Genomic DNA, 22027 nt, shown 5'->3' with positions numbered 1-22027 from the left:
CAATCTGACCATAGTTCATCAGTATAAAGGAGAGATGGCCATCTGAAATCAAAACTACTTGGAAAGATGGTTCCTGGAAAAAACAAAAGATTAAAAAGTGAGACATATTTTAAAATCTAACTAAACTTAGTCCATGTACAATTTTTCAGTCTAGCTTTCGGTTTATCATTTTGACTTAAAAAATTCTCTCGATACCACTAGTCAGGAATTCAGTTCACGATTTAATTAAGCACATGACATCCAAAGTTTTCAAAGTCATTTCTTACTGTTCCTGAGTTGGGATAGTAAGCTACTCTGGCCCACGTTGTAACAAAAACCCACGTTGCTCTGAATCTCAGCTGAGCAAAGTATTGGTAAATATCTTGGGTAGCTTGAGTAAGAACACTGCCAGAAGTGTACTGCCGATATGAGATGACTCCTCTTCCTCGAAAAATGCATGTCCAGAATGGAGCAATGATGTCAGGCACCCCATGACGAGGGAAAGGGTAAGAAACACAGCTGTCCCACACATTATCAAAGGTTAAGTATCCGTTCTCATTGATCTGCAGAAGAAAACCACATTATATTTCACATGAATTAGAAGCCCTTTGCTTTACCAATGACAGTCTACAAAAATCAGATTGACATACACATTACAGCTTGAGACAGCACCAACATTAAAAAGTATAAAATTTATTTAGATTGATTTACATATGTTTGGCTGTATGTTTTTCCAAAGAATAAAAACGGCTGCACCAAAGAGACAGCCGGTGAGCGTCCATCACTCATTATGTCTCCAACTCCAAATGGATAGAAAGGCCCTGAGACACAAAAGATAAAGGAAGATTTAATGTCACCATATAAAACTGAGTGCTCAGAATAATAACTTTTTAGACATTTGTTTATCTCCATTAACAATCTAGTTCAAAGAACAGTACAAACTTGTAGTTGTGAGTCAATTAGCAGAGAAGAACAGTACTTTTGGCGCTCACACACATTTGTTCAGAGTATACCTACAGTAAAACCCCCAATGTCCTTTCAGTTCATGTTCTGAATTGAAATTTAAGACCAGACTCTCAATTTATGCAAGTATGGAAGACTTACGGCAAGACAGGTCAGCACGCCAGTCTGAGATCTGGAGCTGCATCATGACACAAGCAGCCTGATAGGCCTCCACAGCTGAACACAGCATGTCACTGGTTGATGGGTAGGCACAAAGGTCATACACACAGGAAGTGAAGTAAGGGGCAGGGTTGACATGGCCATGGCAGAGGTGGAAGGGTCCACTGGTGTTAGTGATGATGCTGCAGAGGTCAGAGTACCTCAGTCTAAAGGGACAAGTATTAGGATCTGCTGTCTGGTCAGTAGCACCACACCTGGAAAAAAACACAGAATGGTCAGGGACTTTACATGGGACAGTGAAACTGAAAACTGAATTTTACTTGGATGATGTTGTTTCAAAATAAAGTAGTCTCCAGGATTTGCTCTACATATCATGTTTATTGGAAACAGTTGCTGAATTAGTCACAGCAACTGTGAGTTCCTGCACACATTGTACAAGGACACATTGGTACACATTGTGCACCTGTATCTGTGTATTGTCATTTCAAAGAATGCATTTATTGTTCTGTTTTTTCCAGATAGAGTTAGAATGTATCTACCCTGGGCTGCTGGTGTTTGATTTCCAGCTGTTTCCGAAAGCAGTGTCATTGGGTGCCAGAGCTCCGCTGGGCAAAGTCTTGTCATCTGTTGGGTCTCCATTATTGTTTCCACACACTCCACAAACAGATCCACGGAATCTTGGGCCCAGTCTCACTGAAAGTGTAGAACGACCATCAAAGTACACCAGGAGCTTACTTGATGCATTCACAACCACAAAATTTAGCTCCTGATGAACTTCTGCCAGATAACTGATTTGAAAAGCAGATGAATTCACAATATTCCCATCAACCTACAAAGGGGGAAAAAAAAAGTTAATAAGAACAGAGAGATGGAAAAATATCAGAATTTCACAAGCAGGGGAGCACAATGCATGATATTAATTAATACCTTCACTCTCCCATTTTGTCCAATGGAAATCTGTGTGTGCTGAGCTCCTTGACTTAGCCACACATCCACTGCAGACACAAAGGACACGGCCATGTTCCCACGGTGTATGTTGGTGGCCACCACACGGAATCCCAGCTCATTATTATCCACATACCCACAGGTCTGAGAAATCTCATATGAACAAGTACCCTGGAGAAAAACACATTATTGAACTTTACAGAGTAGTAGATTTCAGTTCAGTTTCACTGAATGGCTCATTTTCCCCGAAATGGAAGGCCTTCATGGATTAACCTCCACTAGAGTAAGATTTTAGCCATGTTCTTTTTATTTGAGCTTTCTATCCATTTTATATGATTGTGTATTTTTGATTGCTTTAGTACATATATTACACATTTATGATTATATCATCTGCTTTTTTAAAAGATAGAATCATATTAATGAAAAGAGAGCCATGAAGCAGCTCATTCTTGCCTGAAAGGTGGCCAGAGCTCCATCAAAGGTGAGGTAATGGGGGTCCCCCCACACCATGCAGGAGGACATTTGGCTGTAGCAGCCACGCTGGCCATTCCTGACTGCACACTCCTCAGTGGGAGAGCAGGAGGTGGAGAGGCAGCGCAGGTCATTAGGAGCAAAGCACTCACAATGTTGAAAACATCCTGGAGTCCAGAACTGATTGCCAATCTGGAAAAAAACACCTTGGATTTACAAAGCTGCCTCAGAGCACACCAAACAATTTCTCTCCTTTGGACAAAAGAAACCAAAGTGGATAAGTTCAGCCATTTTGCACAACGCCATGTTTGGTATAAAACAAATGCAGAATATCATTACAAACACCTCATAGCAGTCATTACAATAGTAGATTGAGTAATGATGATTTGGGCATGTTTTGCCAGAAGAGGGTATAGTCATCAAGTCGCCAAGGTGACCAAGAAGTGGATTTTATGCCAAAGTTCTTTAGAGAAATCAAGAGAGCAGGTGTCCCAGAGCATTGACTGCAGTGTTATATATTGACTTTGGTGTTATATATCAGTTTTAGGATCGTTCACATTTTAGAACAAATTGTCATTTAGTATAAATTTATTAATGTACTTGCAGATTATTAATTGCAAAATATAGGAACCCACATGAAAGTAGAGTCCATTGTACAAGCAGCCACACTGTTCCACTGGTACACAGAGACCTCCACTCCTCACGAAGCCTTCATTACAGAAACAGCCCTCTGAACATGTCCTCTCACATACAGCATCAACGCTGCTGGCACAGGTGTGCCCACAGTCTGTACCACACAGCTCGTAGTGGCTGTTCACGGGACACTCCACGCCTGAGAAATTTAAGACAGAATTAAGAAACACATTGTGCTGTATCACCCTACTGTGCAACAGTAGATATACCTCAATAACAGGTGTATAACGTCCCACATACTGTGAGAATTCTTAAGAATTTTATATGGCTGTATGACAGACAATACATCAGAGGATCCCTCATTTTAAACCACATAAACTTGCAAGACAGTGCTCTGCAGGCAGGCTCTTTCCTGGTTTGCACCAAGTGACTTACGGCAGGTCGTGTTCTGTCTCCAGGGGTAGATAGTTGCTTTGGCAGACTGGCAGGCACTGACATAGGTTTGGATGGAACGGCACAGAACATCGTTACTGTACCCAGAGAGGCAAACATCAAATGCACAGTTGTTGAAGTAGGCCTCAGGACCCACATAGGCATGGCAGAAGCCGAAGGGACCCTGCCTGTCTCTGAGGATCTCACATTGAGTCCGTGCCCTAGTTTGGTCTGGACATGATGGACAGGAGTCTCCACACCCATCACTGCACAGTGTGTCATTCTGCACTTTCCAGCTGGCTCCAAACTGGGAAGCTGAAGTGCCCAGTGCACCTGAACGCGTGAGGAAATCGTCACGTGTCTGGCCATTGTAGTTACCGCAAAGACCACATGTGACTCCACTGTAATTTGCTGGCACAGTGATGCGCACCACCCATGAGCCATCATAACTCACACTAAGGCCAAAGTCAGTTGAAATGAAAGTGTTCTGTTCACTGGAGTAAATGGACACTCGGCCAGAATCAAGCAGGACAGGAAGGTGCCTGGTCTCGTTATCAATCTGATGAAGAGAAAGCCCAACCATATAGATTATTACAACATAGGGATGTGCCTCAATATATGATGGCCTTATAACCATTCCCCCATGTTCAACATGTCTTCCAGTGCATAATATTTGCTTTCATCTTCCAGCTAGTATAAGGTAATTAATAATGTACGATGACCATTACTTTCATGGAGGATCTCCTTAATCCACCAGCTGTGGCTGTCCTCCTTACCTCAATAGTGCCATGCATGTCGCGTGAGATGTGCAACAGATGTCCTGAGACATTGACGTAAACTTCAGCAGTGATTGAAACTGGGAGTCCATTCCATGCTTCATTCCTTGCTGAAACCTGGAAGTACGGTAGTCGTCGAGTATTATTGCATACAGTTGCCAGTATGTATTGGCATGTGCCCTGGAAGTCAAATGTGCGGCCATCGAAAGAGATGTAGTGGGGGTCCCCTGAAGCAGAGCACGTGGCACGGGGTTGAGGATGGCAGCCGAATTCTCCCCCAACAATACTGCAGGTTTCCTGACCGCTGCAAGATGATGGGACACAGTGAACTAAACCTGTGGTCCCGTCACAGTCACACAAAGACTGGCACTGCTCGCCATACCAGAAACGCTCTCCACCCTGCCTGTAGCGCCCTTCATGGAGACAGCCACAGCCCGTGGGGGGCACACAGCGTTCTCCACTTAGCAAGAGCCCATCGTTACACTGACATCCTTCCTGGCAGTGCTGGGTACACAGGAAGGGGAATGATAGACTAGGGCACGCAGCAGGGCAGGAAGTGCCACACAACTCATAGTGGCTGTTGACTGGGCAGGGGAACTCTGTAATCAAAAAGAGATCTAGTTAGCTTTTGGCTGTTCGAAATACTTTATCAAGTGTGGACAACTACTACGCAGTGATGTACTATGACAACAAAGATTAGTTTGTTTTACACTGTTGTCCAGTACTCACCACACTTTGTGATATTTCTCCATTCTCCCACTCTAATACCATTTTGCTGGCAGAGTACAGAGTAGCCTCTCAGCACTTCGCACAAGGACTCTCTGGCTCCCCCGGTCTGTTCCAGTGAATGGGTGCAATCTGCTACCCATTGCCTAGGGTCCAGGCTGCTGTGACACTGAGCAAATGGTCCACGTGCTGAGGCCATGATGCTGCAGTTCTGTGTGAATTGGCTGGTATTCTGATAATATCCCGTTTGCCAGATGCCTGCGGACTCCACGCAGTAGGCTGAGAGGGACCCATCTCGCCAGCTATCCCCAAACACCCGTGAGTCATTAAGCAAGACTCCGACTGGGCTGTAAAACTCGTCTGCCTGGTTGCCATTCAAATTCCCACACAGACCACCAAGTGAGCCATTGTAAGTGCTGGGTGCAGTGATTCTGATTAGGTGTGGCCAGTCTGCTCGCACAATTACACCAAAGGTTGTCTCCATAATGATACCTTTCACACTGCTGTGGTAGATAAGGATTCGACCACTGGCAAGTGCGAAGGGAAGAGAAACCACTTGTCCACTCACCTAGGGGAAACAATGTTGGCAAGAAATGGTTGATTATGATCAAGATCCTAAAAAAACCTGTAGCCCAGCAGCTAAGGATGGGCCCGCTCGTTGAGTCTTTGGGCCCCCTCGTTGAGTCCTCATGTGGTTTCTTCCTCAAGCTCTAGGAAGTTTTCCCTTGCCACGGTCACCCTTGGCTTGCATAGTGGGGGCTTGGACTCAGACATGTGTAAAGCTGCTTTGTGACAGCGGTTGCAAAAAGCACTATATAAATAAATTTGATGATGTATTATGTCCAGTGGTTATCCTATTGTTAATATTGTTCTACAAATGCCATTAGAAAACATTGAAATAATTTAGTATCCAGTGTAAAAAGTGAGCTTACCTGTGCTTTTCCTCCATCTGCCATCTCAATAGAGACCTGAGTTCCCTCTGCGTCAAACCTCAGCACCCTAATAAAGTCCTGTGGACCTCTGGGCACTTTCTGCACTGTCACTTCAAAGTTTGGTAGCTGGGATGGCCCCATTACCCTAGTCAGGGTGAGTCCACAAGCTCCTGGATAACTGAACATCACTCCATCAAAGGTGTGATATGTGCCTAGTCCTTCCACCAAGCAGGTGGAATAACTGGTGGGTCTGCAACCTCTTACTCCGTTATACAATCCGCACGTCTCCTGTCGACCACACTGGTGATTCTGGCAGCTCATTGCTCTATTGCTGCAAACGCACTGTCTTCCACAATCTGCACCCAGTACCACAGACTGGCCTTCAGCATAGTAGAGTCCTTCAAAAGTGCAGCCACAGTTAGCTTCAGGAACACATTCTCCAGCACTCAGGACATACCCTGCATCACAGATACAGCTCTCCTGGTTTGGCAAGGGGCAGCTTGAAGGTGCAGAAGGGTTACTGCAGGTCGCAGGGCAGCTTGTTCCCTGGGTTTCAAAGTGACTGTGGGCAGGACATGGGATTTCTGCAAGTAAATGGAAAAAGATTGGTTATGGATTTTGATAAGCTGGAACAACGATTTCCTATCCTGTACACTTATTCATGACATATGGAAAACCATTAAGACCCCTACCACAGAATCCTGGTCTCCTCCACTGGCCCAGCTGAATGCCCTGCTGCTGGCACTGAGCAGCATACACGTTGAGTGCCTGGCACAGGATTGGCTGGTATCCTCCTCCCACACAAAGATCATAAACACAGTTCTCTGTAAATATCTGGGGTGCCAGCCTTGATTGGCAAGTGGAAAAAGGGCCACTGGAATTTGCTAGGATTCCACAGAAGGCTCCACTCCTGTAAAGACTGGTCTGAGCTGTGGTACAAGATGAACAAGCCAAACCTGAACACCGAGTGTTCTGACAGACAGGATATATGTCTCCTGGTACTTTCCAGGAGTTTGCAAAGTCCAGATCTGAACTCAAGATCTGTCCAGATGGTGTGCGGAAGTCATCTTCTGGATGGTGATTGAAGTTGCCACACAGGCCACAAGTGGCATTCTGGTAGTCGTAAGGTACACTGATGGTCACATAGTGATTTGAATCATATGTAACAACCAATCCAAAATCAGTACTGATGGCCACAGAGAAACCAGACTGATAAACTTGAATGGAGCCATTGTGGAGGCTGAAAGGTGCTGCTGCAAAGCTTCCATTTACCTGCAGAGAAAACAGTAGAAATTAGAGTAATATACAAAATCAAAAGAGTACACTGATGTAATGTCATGATGCGGACCTTGGCCTGATATTGATGATCTTTCACTAGTTCCAGTTCTTCGTTATAGACAAATACTCTGACCAGGCGTGTCCATGCCACACTTGTACTACCACGATTCTCATTCTTGCCTTCAATGCGATAATATGGTAATCCCCTGCCACAAACCTATAGAGAAAATCAATCTCATATTCAGATCCTTTTAAAACAGACTCCTTCATATTAAATATGGTTTTCTCTCATCCAATCGCAAAAAAAATAAAAATCAGTGTTAAAAACTAAACCTCAGACAGGACGTAGGTGCAGGTCCCTTGAAAATGAAAGATTTGATTGTCAAAGGTGTAGTAGTGGGGGTCCCCAGAGATGGTACAGGTCTGGCGCTGAATGTTTTGGCAGCTGTACTGGAAAGCAGCAGGACGGCAGGCTTGAGAGAAGGTGCAGGGCTGTGAACTGCACTGGAGACCCCTGCTGCTACAGGTGCATCTCTGCTGGCAAGAGGCATCTGTCCAAAAAGAGCTTCTCTGTGGCACAGTACCACCTGATAGAACAAAACATTTCAGTTAGATCCGAAGTAATTCACTGTGAATCTATCAAGAAATTTTACATGCATAAATTGCACACTACCATTAAACAGACATGTTTGTGATCCCTGGTCTACACGGAAGGCCCATCTGCCTGTCACGTTCACGTTGCTGCTGTTTGTGAAGCTTGTGTAGTTGTATTGAAATGACCCAGGGATAGAGAAATTGTAACTCCCGTCATCGGTACCATAACCAGCCTAGCAAATGACACACAGCATATAATAATCATATATATGCCGCATGTATTATCACCCTTAAACATAAGGGCATTCTAAGCTTTTCATTCCCATATTGTGCTCACCTGTACCAACATACTTGTTGGAGCAATCTGACCATAGTTCATCAGTATAAAGGAGAGATGGCCATCTGAAATCAAAACTACTTGGAAAGATGGTTCCTGGAAAAAACAAAAGATTAAAAAGTGAGACATATTTTAAAATCTAACTAAACTTAGTCCATGTACAATTTTTCAGTCTAGCTTTCGGTTTATCATTTTGACTTAAAAAATTCTCTCGATACCACTAGTCAGGAATTCAGTTCACGATTTAATTGAGCACATGACATCCAAAGTTTTCAAAGTCATTTCTTACTGTTCCTGAGTTGGGATAGTAAGCTACTCTGGCCCACGTTGTAACAAAAACCCACGTTGCTCTGAATCTCAGCTGAGCAAAGTATTGGTAAATATCTTGGGTAGCTTGAGTAAGAACACTGCCAGAAGTGTACTGCCGATATGAGATGACTCCTCTTCCTCGAAAAATGCATGTCCAGAATGGAGCAATGATGTCAGGCACCCCATGACGAGGGAAAGGGTAAGAAACACAGCTGTCCCACACATTATCAAAGGTTAAGTATCCGTTCTCATTGATCTGCAGAAGAAAACCACATTATATTTCACATGAATTAGAAGCCCTTTGCTTTACCAATGACAGTCTACAAAAATCAGATTGACATACACATTACAGCTTGAGACAGCACCAACATTAAAAAGTATAAAATTTATTTAGATTGATTTACATATGTTTGGCTGTATGTTTTTCCAAAGAATAAAAACGGCTGCACCAAAGAGACAGCCGGTGAGCGTCCATCACTCATTATGTCTCCAACTCCAAATGGATAGAAAGGCCCTGAGACACAAAAGATAAAGGAAGATTTAATGTCACCATATAAAACTGAGTGCTCAGAATAATAACTTTTTAGACATTTGTTTATCTCCATTAACAATCTAGTTCAAAGAACAGTACAAACTTGTAGTTGTGAGTCAATTAGCAGAGAAGAACAGTACTTTTGGCGCTCACACACATTTGTTCAGAGTATACCTACAGTAAAACCCCCAATGTCCTTTCAGTTCATGTTCTGAATTGAAATTTAAGACCAGACTCTCAATTTATGCAAGTATGGAAGACTTACGGCAAGACAGGTCAACACGCCAGTCTGAGATCTGGAGCTGCATCATGACACAAGCAGCCTGATAGGCCTCCACAGCTGAACACAGCATGTCACTGGTTGATGGGTAGGCACAAAGGTCATAAACACAGGAAGTGAAGTAAGGGGCAGGGTTGACATGGCCATGGCAGAGGTGGAAGGGTCCACTGGTGTTAGTGATGATGCTGCAGAGGTCAGAGTACCTCAGTCTAAAGGGACAAGTATTAGGATCTGCTGTCTGGTCAGTAGCACCACACCTGGAAAAAAACACAGAATGGTCAGGGACTTTACATGGGACAGTGAAACTGAAAACTGAATTTTACTTGGATGATGTTGTTTCAAAATAAAGTAGTCTCCAGGATTTGCTCTACATATCATGTTTATTGGAAACAGTTGCTGAATTAGTCATAGCAACTGTGAGTTCCTGCACACATTGTACAAGGACACATTGGTACACATTGTGCACCTGTATCTGTGTATTGTCATTTCAAAGAATGCATTTATTGTTCTGTTTTTTCCAGATAGAGTTAGAATGTATCTACCCTGGGCTGCTGGTGTTTGATTTCCAGCTGTTTCCGAAAGCAGTGTCATTGGGTGCCAGAGCTCCGCTGGGCAAAGTCTTGTCATCTGTTGGGTCTCCATTATTGTTTCCACACACTCCACAAACAGATCCACGGAATCTTGGGCCCAGTCTCACTGAAAGTGTAGAACGACCATCAAAGTACACCAGGAGCTTACTTGATGCATTCACAACCACAAAATTTAGCTCCTGATGAACTTCTGCCAGATAACTGATTTGAAAAGCAGATGAATTCACAATATTCCCATCAACCTACAAAGGGGAAAAAAAAAAAGTTAATAAGAACAGAGAGATGGAAAAATATCAGAATTTCACAAGCAGGGGAGCACAATGCATGATATCAATTAATACCTTCACTCTCCCATTTTGTCCAATGGAAATCTGTGTGTGCTGAGCTCCTTGACTTAGCCACACATCCACTGCAGACACAAAGGACACGGCCATGTTCCCACGGTGTATGTTGGTGGCCACCACACGGAATCCCAGCTCATTATTATCCACATACCCACAGGTCTGAGAAATCTCATATGAACAAGTACCCTGGAGAAAAACACATTATTGAACTTTACAGAGTAGTAGATTTCAGTTCAGTTTCACTGAATGGCTCATTTTCCCCGAAATGGAAGGCCTTCATGGATTAACCTCCACTAGAGTAAGATTTTAGCCATGTTCTTTTTATTTGAGCTTTCTATCCATTTTATATGATTGTGTATTTTTGATTGCTTTAGTACATATATTACACATTTATGATTATATCATCTGCTTTTTTAAAAGATAGAATCATATTAATGAAAAGAGAGCCATGAAGCAGCTCATTCTTGCCTGAAAGGTGGCCAGAGCTCCATCAAAGGTGAGGTAATGGGGGTCCCCCCACACCATGCAGGAGGACATTTGGCTGTAGCAGCCACGCTGGCCATTCCTGACTGCACACTCCTCAGTGGGAGAGCAGGAGGTGGAGAGGCAGCGCAGGTCATTAGGAGCAAAGCACTCACAATGTTGAAAACATCCTGGAGTCCAGAACTGATTGCCAATCTGGAAAAAAACACCTTGGATTTACAAAGCTGCCTCAGAGCACACCAAACAATTTCTCTCCTTTGGACAAAAGAAACCAAAGTGGATAAGTTCAGCCATTTTGCACAACGCCATGTTTGGTATAAAACAAATGCAGAATATCATTACAAACACCTCATAGCAGTCATTACAATAGGAGATTGAGTAATGATGATTTGGGCATGTTTTGCCAGAAGAGGGTATAGTCATCAAGTCGCCAAGGTGACCAAGAAGTGGATTTTATGCCAAAGTTCTTTAGAGAAATCAAGAGAGCAGGTGTCCCAGAGCATTGACTGCAGTGTTATATATTGACTTTGGTGTTATATATCAGTTTTAGGATCGTTCACATTTTAGAACAAATTGTCATTTAGTATAAATTTATTAATGTACTTGCAGATTATTAATTGCAAAATATAGGAACCCACATGAAAGTAGAGTCCATTGTACAAGCAGCCACACTGTTCCACTGGTACACAGAGACCTCCACTCCTCACGAAGCCTTCATTACAGAAACAGCCCTCTGAACATGTCCTCTCACATACAGCATCAACGCTGCTGGCACAGGTGTGCCCACAGTCTGTACCACACAGCTCGTAGTGGCTGTTCACGGGACACTCCACACCTGAGAAATTTAAGACAGAATTAAGAAACACATTGTGCTGTATCACCCTACTGTGCAACAGTAGATATACCTCAATAACAGGTGTATAACGTCCCACATACTGTGAGAATTCTTAAGAATTTTATATGGCTGTATGACAGACAATACATCAGAGGATCCCTCATTTTAAACCACATAAACTTGCAAGACAGTGCTCTGCAGGCAGGCTCTTTCCTGGTTTGCACCAAGTGACTTACGGCAGGTCGTGTTCTGTCTCCAGGGGTAGATAGTTGCTTTGGCAGACTGGCAGGCACTGACATAGGTTTGGATGGAACGGCACAGAACATCGTTACTGTACCCAGAGAGGCAAACATCAAATGCACAGTTGTTGAAGTAGGCCTCAGGACCCACATAGGCATGGCAGAAGCCGAAGGGACCCTGCCTGTCTCTGAGGATCTCACATTGAGTCCGTGCCCTAGTTTGGTCGGACAGGAGTCTCCACACCCATCACTGCACAGTGTGTCATTCTGCACTTTCCAGCTGGCTCCAAACTGGGAAGCTGAAGTGCCCAGTGCACCTGAACGCGTGAGGAAATCGTCACGTGTCTGGCCATTGTAGTTACCGCAAAGACCACATGTGACTCCACTGTAATTTGCTGGCACAGTGATGCGCACCACCCATGAGCCATCATAACTCACACTAAGGCCAAAGTCAGTTGAAATGAAAGTGTTCTGTTCACTGGAGTAAATGGACACTCGGCCAGAATCAAGCAGGACAGGAAGGTGCCTGGTCTCGTTATCAATCTGATGAAGAGAAAGCCCAACCATATAGATTATTACAACATAGGGATGTGCCTCAATATATGATGGCCTTATAACCATTCCCCCATGTTCAACATGTCTTCCAGTGCATAATATTTGCTTTCATCTTCCAGCTAGTATAAGGTAATTAATAATGTACGATGACCATTACTTTCATGGAGGATCTCCTTAATCCACCAGCTGTGGCTGTCCTCCTTACCTCAATAGTGCCATGCATGTCGCGTGAGATGTGCAACAGATGTCCTGAGACATTGACGTAAACTTCAGCAGTGATTGAAACTGGGAGTCCATTCCATGCTTCATTCCTTGCTGAAACCTGGAAGTACGGTAGTCGTCGAGTATTATTGCATACAGTTGCCAGTATGTATTGGCATGTGCCCTGGAAGTCAAATGTGCGGCCATCGAAAGAGATGTAGTGGGGGTCCCCTGAAGCAGAGCACGTGGCACGGGGTTGAGGATGGCAGCCGAATTCTCCCCCAACAATACTGCAGGTTTCCTGACCGCTGCAAGATGATGGGACACAGTGAACTAAACCTGTGGTCCCGTCACAGTCACACAAAGACTGGCACTGCTCGCCATACCAGAAACGCTCTCCACCCTGCCTGTAGCGCCCTTCATGGAGACAGCCACAGCCCGTGGGGGGCACACAGCGTTCTCCACTTAGCAAGAGCCCATCGTTACACTGACATCCTTCCTGGCAGTGCTGGGTACACAGGAAGGGGAATGATAGACTAGGGCACGCAGCAGGGCAGGAAGTGCCACACAACTCATAGTGGCTGTTGACTGGGCAGGGGAACTCTGTAATCAAAAAGAGATCTAGTTAGCTTTTGGCTGTTCGAAATACTTTATCAAGTGTGGACAACTACTACGCAGTGATGTACTATGACAACAAAGATTAGTTTGTTTTACACTGTTGTCCAGTACTCACCACACTTTGTGATATTTCTCCATTCTCCCACTCTAATACCATTTTGCTGGCAGAGTACAGAGTAGCCTCTCAGCACTTCGCACAAGGACTCTCTGGCTCCCCCGGTCTGTTCCAGTGAATGGGTGCAATCTGCTACCCATTGCCTAGGGTCCAGGCTGCTGTGACACTGAGCAAATGGTCCACGTGCTGAGGCCATGATGCTGCAGTTCTGTGTGAATTGGCTGGTATTCTGATAATATCCCGTTTGCCAGATGCCTGCGGACTCCACGCAGTAGGCTGAGAGGGACCCATCTCGCCAGCTATCCCCAAACACCCGTGAGTCATTAAGCAAGACTCCGACTGGGCTGTAAAACTCGTCTGCCTGGTTGCCATTCAAATTCCCACACAGACCACCAAGTGAGCCATTGTAAGTGCTGGGTGCAGTGATTCTGATTAGGTGTGGCCAGTCTGCTCGCACAATTACACCAAAGGTTGTCTCCATAATGATACCTTTCACACTGCTGTGGTAGATAAGGATTCGACCACTGGCAAGTGCGAAGGGAAGAGAAACCACTTGTCCACTCACCTAGGGGAAACAATGTTGGCAAGAAATGGTTGATTATGATCAAGATCCTAAAAAAACCTGTAGCCCAGCAGCTAAGGATGGGCCCGCTCGTTGAGTCTTTGGGCCCCCTCGTTGAGTCCTCATGTGGTTTCTTCCTCAAGCTCTAGGAAGTTTTCCCTTGCCACGGTCACCCTTGGCTTGCATAGTGGGGGCTTGGACTCAGACATGTGTAAAGCTGCTTTGTGACAGCGGTTGCAAAAAGCACTATATAAATAAATTTGATGATGTATTATGTCCAGTGGTTATCCTATTGTTAATATTGTTCTACAAATGCCATTAGAAAACATTGAAATAATTTAGTATCCAGTGTAAAAAGTGAGCTTACCTGTGCTTTTCCTCCATCTGCCATCTCAATAGAGACCTGAGTTCCCTCTGCGTCAAACCTCAGCACCCTAATAAAGTCCTGTGGACCTCTGGGCACTTTCTGCACTGTCACTTCAAAGTTTGGTAGCTGGGATGGCCCCATTACCCTAGTCAGGGTGAGTCCACAAGCTCCTGGATAACTGAACATCACTCCATCAAAGGTGTGATATGTGCCTAGTCCTTCCACCAAGCAGGTGGAATAACTGGTGGGTCTGCAACCTCTTACTCCGTTATACAATCCGCACGTCTCCTGTCGACCACACTGGTGATTCTGGCAGCTCATTGCTCTATTGCTGCAAACGCACTGTCTTCCACAATCTGCACCCAGTACCACAGACTGGCCTTCAGCATAGTAGAGTCCTTCAAAAGTGCAGCCACAGTTAGCTTCAGGAACACATTCTCCAGCACTCAGGACATACCCTGCATCACAGATACAGCTCTCCTGGTTTGGCAAGGGGCAGCTTGAAGGTGCAGAAGGGTTACTGCAGGTCGCAGGGCAGCTTGTTCCCTGGGTTTCAAAGTGACTGTGGGCAGGACATGGGATTTCTGCAAGTAAATGGAAAAAGATTGGTTATGGATTTTGATAAGCTGGAACAACGATTTCCTATCCTGTACACTTATTCATGACATATGGAAAACCATTAAGACCCCTACCACAGAATCCTGGTCTCCTCCACTGGCCCAGCTGAATGCCCTGCTGCTGGCACTGAGCAGCATACACGTTGAGTGCCTGGCACAGGATTGGCTGGTATCCTCCTCCCACACAAAGATCATAAACACAGTTCTCTGTAAATATCTGGGGTGCCAGCCTTGATTGGCAAGTGGAAAAAGGGCCACTGGAATTTGCTAGGATTCCACAGAAGGCTCCACTCCTGTAAAGACTGGTCTGAGCTGTGGTACAAGATGAACAAGCCAAACCTGAACACCGAGTGTTCTGACAGACAGGATATATGTCTCCTGGTACTTTCCAGGAGTTTGCAAAGTCCAGATCTGAACTCAAGATCTGTCCAGATGGTGTGCGGAAGTCATCTTCTGGATGGTGATTGAAGTTGCCACACAGGCCACAAGTGGCATTCTGGTAGTCGTAAGGTACACTGATGGTCACATAGTGATTTGAATCATATGTAACAACCAATCCAAAATCAGTACTGATGGCCACAGAGAAACCAGACTGATAAACTTGAATGGAGCCATTGTGGAGGCTGAAAGGTGCTGCTGCAAAGCTTCCATTTACCTGCAGAGAAAACAGTAGAAATTAGAGTAATATACAAAATCAAAAGAGTACACTGATGTAATGTCATGATGCGGACCTTGGCCTGATATTGATGATCTTTCACTAGTTCCAGTTCTTCGTTATAGACAAATACTCTGACCAGGCGTGTCCATGCCACACTTGTACTACCACGATTCTCATTCTTGCCTTCAATGCGATAATATGGTAATCCCCTGCCACAAACCTATAGAGAAAATCAATCTCATATTCAGATCCTTTTAAAACAGACTCCTTCATATTAAATATGGTTTTCTCTCATCCAATCGCAAAAAAAATAAAAATCAGTGTTAAAAACTAAACCTCAGACAGGACGTAGGTGCAGGTCCCTTGAAAATGAAAGATTTGATTGTCAAAGGTGTAGTAGTGGGGGTCCCCAGAGATGGTACAGGTCTGGCGCTGAATGTTTTGGCAGCTGTACTGGAAAGCAGCAGGACGGCAGGCTTGAGAGAAGGTGCAGGGCTGTGAACTGCACTGGAGACCCCTGCTGCTACAGGTGCATCTCTGCTGGCAAGAGGCATCTGTCCAAAAAGAGCTTCCCTGTGGCACAGTACCACCTGGTAGAACAAAACATTTCAGTTTGATCCGAAGTGAATCACTGTGAATCTAACCTGAAATTTTACATGCATAAATTGCTTTAAATGACTTTATTTAACTTATTGTCATTTTACCATTAAACAGACATGTTTGTGATCCCTGGTCTACACGGAAGGCCCATCTGCCTGTCACATTCACGTTGCTGCTGTATGTCAAGTTTGTGTAGTTGTGTTGAAATGACCCAGGAATGGAGAAGTAGTAGCTGGAGTTACCAGTGTCATAACCTGCCTAGTGATGCCAAAACATACATACATTCAAACAAACAACACTCTATTATTTATATTACTTCTATAACTACTAATAATAATACATATACCTTCCAGTGGCATTCAAGCACATGTTGAGATGTAAGCTCTGAAATGCAACGAATGTCATCATTTAAAAACTATATGTATTGTCATGGATGTACACCCTAGATTATCCAACATAAGTTAACACTATTGTTATGTAAAGACTTGCAACAGTACAATAGGAAATTGAAACTATTTTTTTATTTTGCCATTAAAGTTTCATGTTAAGTGGACAATGGTTTCAGGCTAATATTAAACAGTAATAATTTTCTGTATTATTGACTCAACTACAGAAGGTGTGATGATGCACCATGCAACATTCCAGTTGATTAGAGTAATGGTTGGTGAGAAACCAGCTATTGAAAAATAAATGCCAAAACTGGAGGCATCACATGATCTACAAGCAGATTATACTGGAACTGAACAATGCATTCTTGCATATCAGCTATTTAGGTAAATTAACCAAAATGCTTTTTTTTTTCATGGTCCTCATGTGCCGTGTCTCACTTTACATCTCCTTCCAACACTCCTTCCAATATAACACTGCTTCGCCAGTCAATTAACCACCAGACACAACCTTGATTTCCCTCACCTGATCTACATTCAAAGCCTCATTAGCCATCACCCATAAACCTCTCTCACATCATTTCAGTCTTCCCCAGCTGTTAAGTTATTGAGATATTCCTTGTTCTTTTTGTATCTTGCTGTTTGTTCCCAGTATCTGATTTTTTTAGTATAGTCAAACAAAACATCATATAGCTTTTAGGGCTTCTTCCTTATTATGCCGGTAAAAGATTAGAGTCATTGTGAGACTACATGCCAACGCCAAGACAGTGACACCTGGTGGTTTACAGAAATTATAGCAGACTTAACTTTAAAACTCTTCAAAGCTACAGCATTTAACAAATTTCACATTTCATAAAAGCGATCTAATGATGGTCATCAATTATGTTTAGTCATCAAAGTGCTGCAATAAATGAGCCCTTACAATGAAACCATACATATCCATATACTTTTCTTCCACATTTTACAAAATAAAAACAATAATATAAAGCATTATTGCAAGTTTATTTTTAAATGCCCAGTGGGCCGTCGCATCAAACATCCCATCACTGGAACTTTCCATACGATCCTGTTTTCCTTCTTTTGATCTGTGCCTGTATTTATCATTTCCATGAGTAATTGAAGTGTCTGTGTAATATGAAGGGTTGCTCATCCCTGTTTAAAATACTTTATATACCATACTCTGTATATATCTTAGGATTCCTGGTCTTTCCCCTTAAATTTGTCTGGTTCAAGTATAACTGACTGAAAACTAATAAGAGTCGGGCAAGGAGAGGTTATGATGTTACAAAGACAATGAATCTAAACAAAGTCCCACAAGCTTCTTTGACTGGACGCATAACAATATAAGTATCTGCTTCATATTTTGTCCACATGTTGTACTAAGCTAAAGTGTTTTGTTATTTTCCCCAAATTGTCCTCACCTGTACATTTATGTTTCTTAAAGCAATCTGTCCATAATTTATCAGAAGAAAAGAGTGACTGCCATCTGATATCAAAACGACTTGGAAAGATGTTTCCTGAAAAATATCACATTACAGAAATGTGTGCAACACAAGTAAAAGCCAAAAAAAGTATGTTTTAAAGGGCCTAAACTTAGTCCGACATTGATCATTTTCCAGTATCACAAACAGTCCTATTTAGATTAATACTGGACAATTGGTATTCATGCATATATAGTTACAGTGTTTTGAGGAGAATCTTACTGTGCCTGAATTGGGGTAGTAAGCAACTCTGTCCCATGTTGCAATAAAGACCCAAGTTGCTCTGATTCTCAGCTGAGGGAAGTACTGGTTGATGTGTTGGGTGGCCTGGGTGAGAACACTGCCACTAGTGTACTGCTGATATGAGATGATGCCATTTGCTCGGTTATCAATATCTGTCCAGAATGGAGCAATGATGTCTCGCCCCCCATGAGCAGGGAACTGGTAGGGAGTGAAGCTGTACCAAGGCTGATCAAAGGTTAAGTCTCCATTATTGTTGACCTGCAGAAAAAAAGGTTCACACCACAGGGCTTGTTTTGCTGACTAAATAAATATGTTGTATTGTTATTTAGGAGTAAGGGGTCTTAGGTTCTAAGCCGAATTTATTGAGACAGTGCAAATGTAGTTAGACTCACATATGTCTGATTGTATATTCTTCCAAAGAATATAAAGGGTTGTAGAAGAGAGATAGCAGGTGAGCTTCCATCATCTAGCTTTCCAGTCACAATGTCTCCCATTCCAAATGGATAGAAAGGTCCTGAGACATAACAGAGATTGTAATTAATATAGAACCAACCCTTCAGCATGAACTGCTCATTTGTATTTCTAGTTTCTTTCTGCAAATATTTACTCAAATTTGAGAAAATTAAAACTACTAAAACTTTAAGATATAGATTAAATGTATATTGTCACATTGCATAGAAGCTGTTCAGTTATTGATCTTTTGCTTTTTGTCTGCTCTCTTTCAGGGAGCTGGTAAAACTCCATATCCAGGATACCTAGGATCCAGTACCCTCCCAACACACAGCAAGCTTGTGTAGCCAAGTTATGATATGCTTTTACTGCATGGCATGGTAAACATTGGAGAATAGTAACATCGAAAGTTGTTTACCATTTTATTATTTTAAATGCAAATGTCACTAGATTACCATTGTAACTGCAGATGGCCCAAAGCTGAATTTTAAGTTTGACCAGCCTGCATTCTACCCCAAGCAACATTAACATGAACTTGCACAGCAGGAACTTCAAAATGTCTGTATGTATTTTGAAGGACAACGAAAAGAAAACTGAGCAACAGAGCCTATTATCAGAGCAGGTCAGCCCTTTCCGCAAACTACGCAGGGCCCCGCAAACTACACAAGAGCCCCACTTCCCTCTTGTGTCAAAGCAATTGAAAATGTTTAAACTTCGACAAGAAGATGAAGCGGAACTCTCTAGAATTAGGGAAATATCAATTAGATGTGTTCTCTCATCTCCACGTTTGTTGTCAGCAAATAACAGTAAAGTTAAGTTGATTTGCTAGCTTGCATCTCTCTCTCTTGTCTTTCTGTCTTGCTAACCTAGCTGGGCAGTAGAGTTGCCGTTTATTGTAGAATATGGTTTCTTACAACATTGAAAAATAAAATCCTGCATCCTTTAGTGAATCAATACGGGACGTGGTAAGTTCCATATTTTCATACACACCGTTTCAGACACATAGCATACTATTGTCATTACAAAGATGACAATAACATAATAGTAAATAAAACCATAACATTTTCACAAAAAACAAGGGGAGGCTCTCAAAATTAGTTGAATGTGGCAGAGAATGACAGACTTTGAGTGACATTACATGTTGCCATCGTTGCTCTAGTTACTCATACTCGCGGTTTTGCGATGTTTTGTTTCTTTGTTTTAAGTCTCCCGATGATAGGGGCCGTCGATGTATATAGTTCTGAATATGAGACAGGATACCAAGACAAACTACAATTTACTGTAGAGCTTTTTAGGACGCCAGTGATGGACTGTCTAACTTGAAACAGCATGCAACCAATCATCTTTCTTGAAATTGTATCGATGTTGGGGTCATTTTAATTGTAAATCCATAGAAACGGTAAAATTGCTTAAAAGCAGTAACATTTTTAAAATGGAATGGATGACAGTAGGTTTAAGGGTTGGTTGGCAGTGGGGTTATAATGCTGTCTGATTTCAGTTATTTCTTAAACAAAGATTTAACGCTTTTGTGTCAGGTGGACCTAATCCGTGTAGGAAGTAAAATATATTTCAGTTTGTTTCCTAGGTTAAAACCCATAGATCCCATCTTCTCATTTTCATTTAGGGTCATAGATATAGGGCTGCTACAAAAAACATTTTTTAAATTATTGTTAGTAGTAGTATATTTACTAGTAGTATGTTTGTATGTTTTTGATAAATAATAATAATAATAATAAAGAATATATATATAGATTAGAACATAATTCAGATGCCATCAGTTATTTTATTGAATGTTAACCAAAAATGTAAAGGGTTTTCAAAATTCTTAAATTCAAAACCCAGTTCAAACTTAAATTAATTTGCTTTTTATTTAGTTACTAAACTTAAATTTCACACCACTAACTACTGTGCATTGTTCTGTAACTACAGTGAATCTATGGGAGTCTGGATCCACGTGAAGGCCCTGGGAGTTGAAGAGGTCAAATCTTAATAGGTAAACAGTGTTGAAAACCACAATCTAAAAGATTGTTGCTCTGTTGAAATTTTTAGAACAGGTTTACCTGTTTGTTGTCCTCTGACTAATCCTCCTGTGAGAGAAATAATATTTTCCATGTGAACACAGAGAACTTTGTTTACAAAATAAAGAAAAAGTCAGTTATGTGCTCCTGCTGCAAGAAATAGTAGTACTCATTTCCCTATGTCTAGTGAACTCACCATTCAGCAGCAGCAGAAACAGCATACATGCATACATGGACATGTCCAGTGGGACGAGAGTCGCCATGGTGTCAAAGATCTCCAATATCAGCTGAGAAATTTAAGATTTCCAACAAAACTGATATGAGAAGTGTAGGCTGTATACCTTGGTTATACAATATATAATGATACAAAGGATACATAACGTAATAACAGTATTAATCACAGAACAATTTTAAATTCTGATCTTTAAACCCTTCATATTATGACACAATTGTGGCCATGTATATATATTTGAGATACATTTTTTTAAAAACGTTTGTAGGAATGGACTGGGCTGTGTTTCTGGGATTGTCTGTATTTAGAAACAGAGTAATTAGAAATAAAGCCCTGCACATTATTATTTTTGTATTACACTATCTGTATTCCTCTAAACACAAACAAACAAACAAAAAATACCCATTTTTCCTATATTAAATATATGCTGAACAGAAAGTAAACTACTCTTTGAAGAAGGGCTGATGATGAGGAAATTAGGTGCTCACCTCCGAATCCACTGCAGAACTGCCTGTGTGTGGTGAAGCTGCTCCGGTTTCCGCTCACACACTGATTCACATCTCGACTGCTCTGCATCATAGACCTTTACCGTAGATCTGGACAGGTCATGAGTAAACCTCTAAGGAATATTCAAACAAAACCCTAAAGCACTTTTCCGGTGGTTTACTTCCTTGTACGATAAATGAGGGGAGAGTATGAAAGAAAAACAAACTGGTAGAAATATGAAGCCTATTGTAAAAAGTTTAGCTTAAGAAAGCCAAAAATGGCAGTTTCCAAAGCCCTTTCATCTGGAGATATTTAATGACATACTGGAATATTGTCTCTCTTTTGTCTGGCTATGGAAGGAGGGGAGGCTGTTGAATGGGTTAAGTAGCATAAGAGTGAAATGAGACTATTGTTATGAAAAACAATAAAGTAAAGAAAAAAGTGGCTAGGGAATAAAATAAATAATGCCCACACTGATGACAGGAATCTAAAAGTACAGAATATTAGTAAATGAGATTCCTACATACAGATAAGTCATTTCCTGATTATGTGTAACTGTGCATCACCTATTGGCTCCCTACAGTTCAGTGATGTGTAAACA

At 42.3% G+C, this 22027-nt stretch overlaps 1 protein-coding gene across 1 annotated transcript; it reads right to left on the bottom strand.

The window, feature by feature from the left end:
* Positions 1-576: 576 nt before the first annotated feature.
* LOC145658522 (IgGFc-binding protein-like) lies at positions 577-19838 on the bottom strand. The gene is given in 36 exon segments (XM_081715714.1): positions 577-606; positions 736-800; positions 1084-1355; positions 1641-1930; positions 2029-2217; positions 2500-2709; positions 3153-3349; positions 3586-4141; positions 4359-4957; positions 5088-5652; positions 6017-6600; positions 6709-7288; positions 7365-7511; positions 7628-7881; positions 7968-8121; positions 8226-8321; positions 8515-8790; positions 8984-9048; positions 9332-9603; positions 9889-10178; positions 10278-10466; positions 10749-10958; positions 11402-11598; positions 11835-12062; positions 12065-12380; positions 12598-13196; positions 13327-13891; positions 14256-14839; positions 14948-15527; positions 15604-15750; positions 15867-16120; positions 16235-16388; positions 17938-18033; positions 18220-18498; positions 18633-18754; positions 19814-19838. Coding segments are annotated over 36 exon segments (10236 nt in total).
* Positions 19839-22027: the final 2189 nt, after the last annotated feature.

Source organism: Electrophorus electricus, chromosome 6 (assembly GCF_041902795.1).
Source record: "Electrophorus electricus isolate QZ-2024a chromosome 6, ASM4190279v1, whole genome shotgun sequence".
Taxonomy (NCBI): Eukaryota; Metazoa; Chordata; class Actinopteri; order Gymnotiformes; family Gymnotidae; genus Electrophorus; species Electrophorus electricus.
The sequence above is the reverse complement of the archived record's forward strand: the minus strand, read 5'-3'. Positions and strand labels throughout refer to the sequence as shown.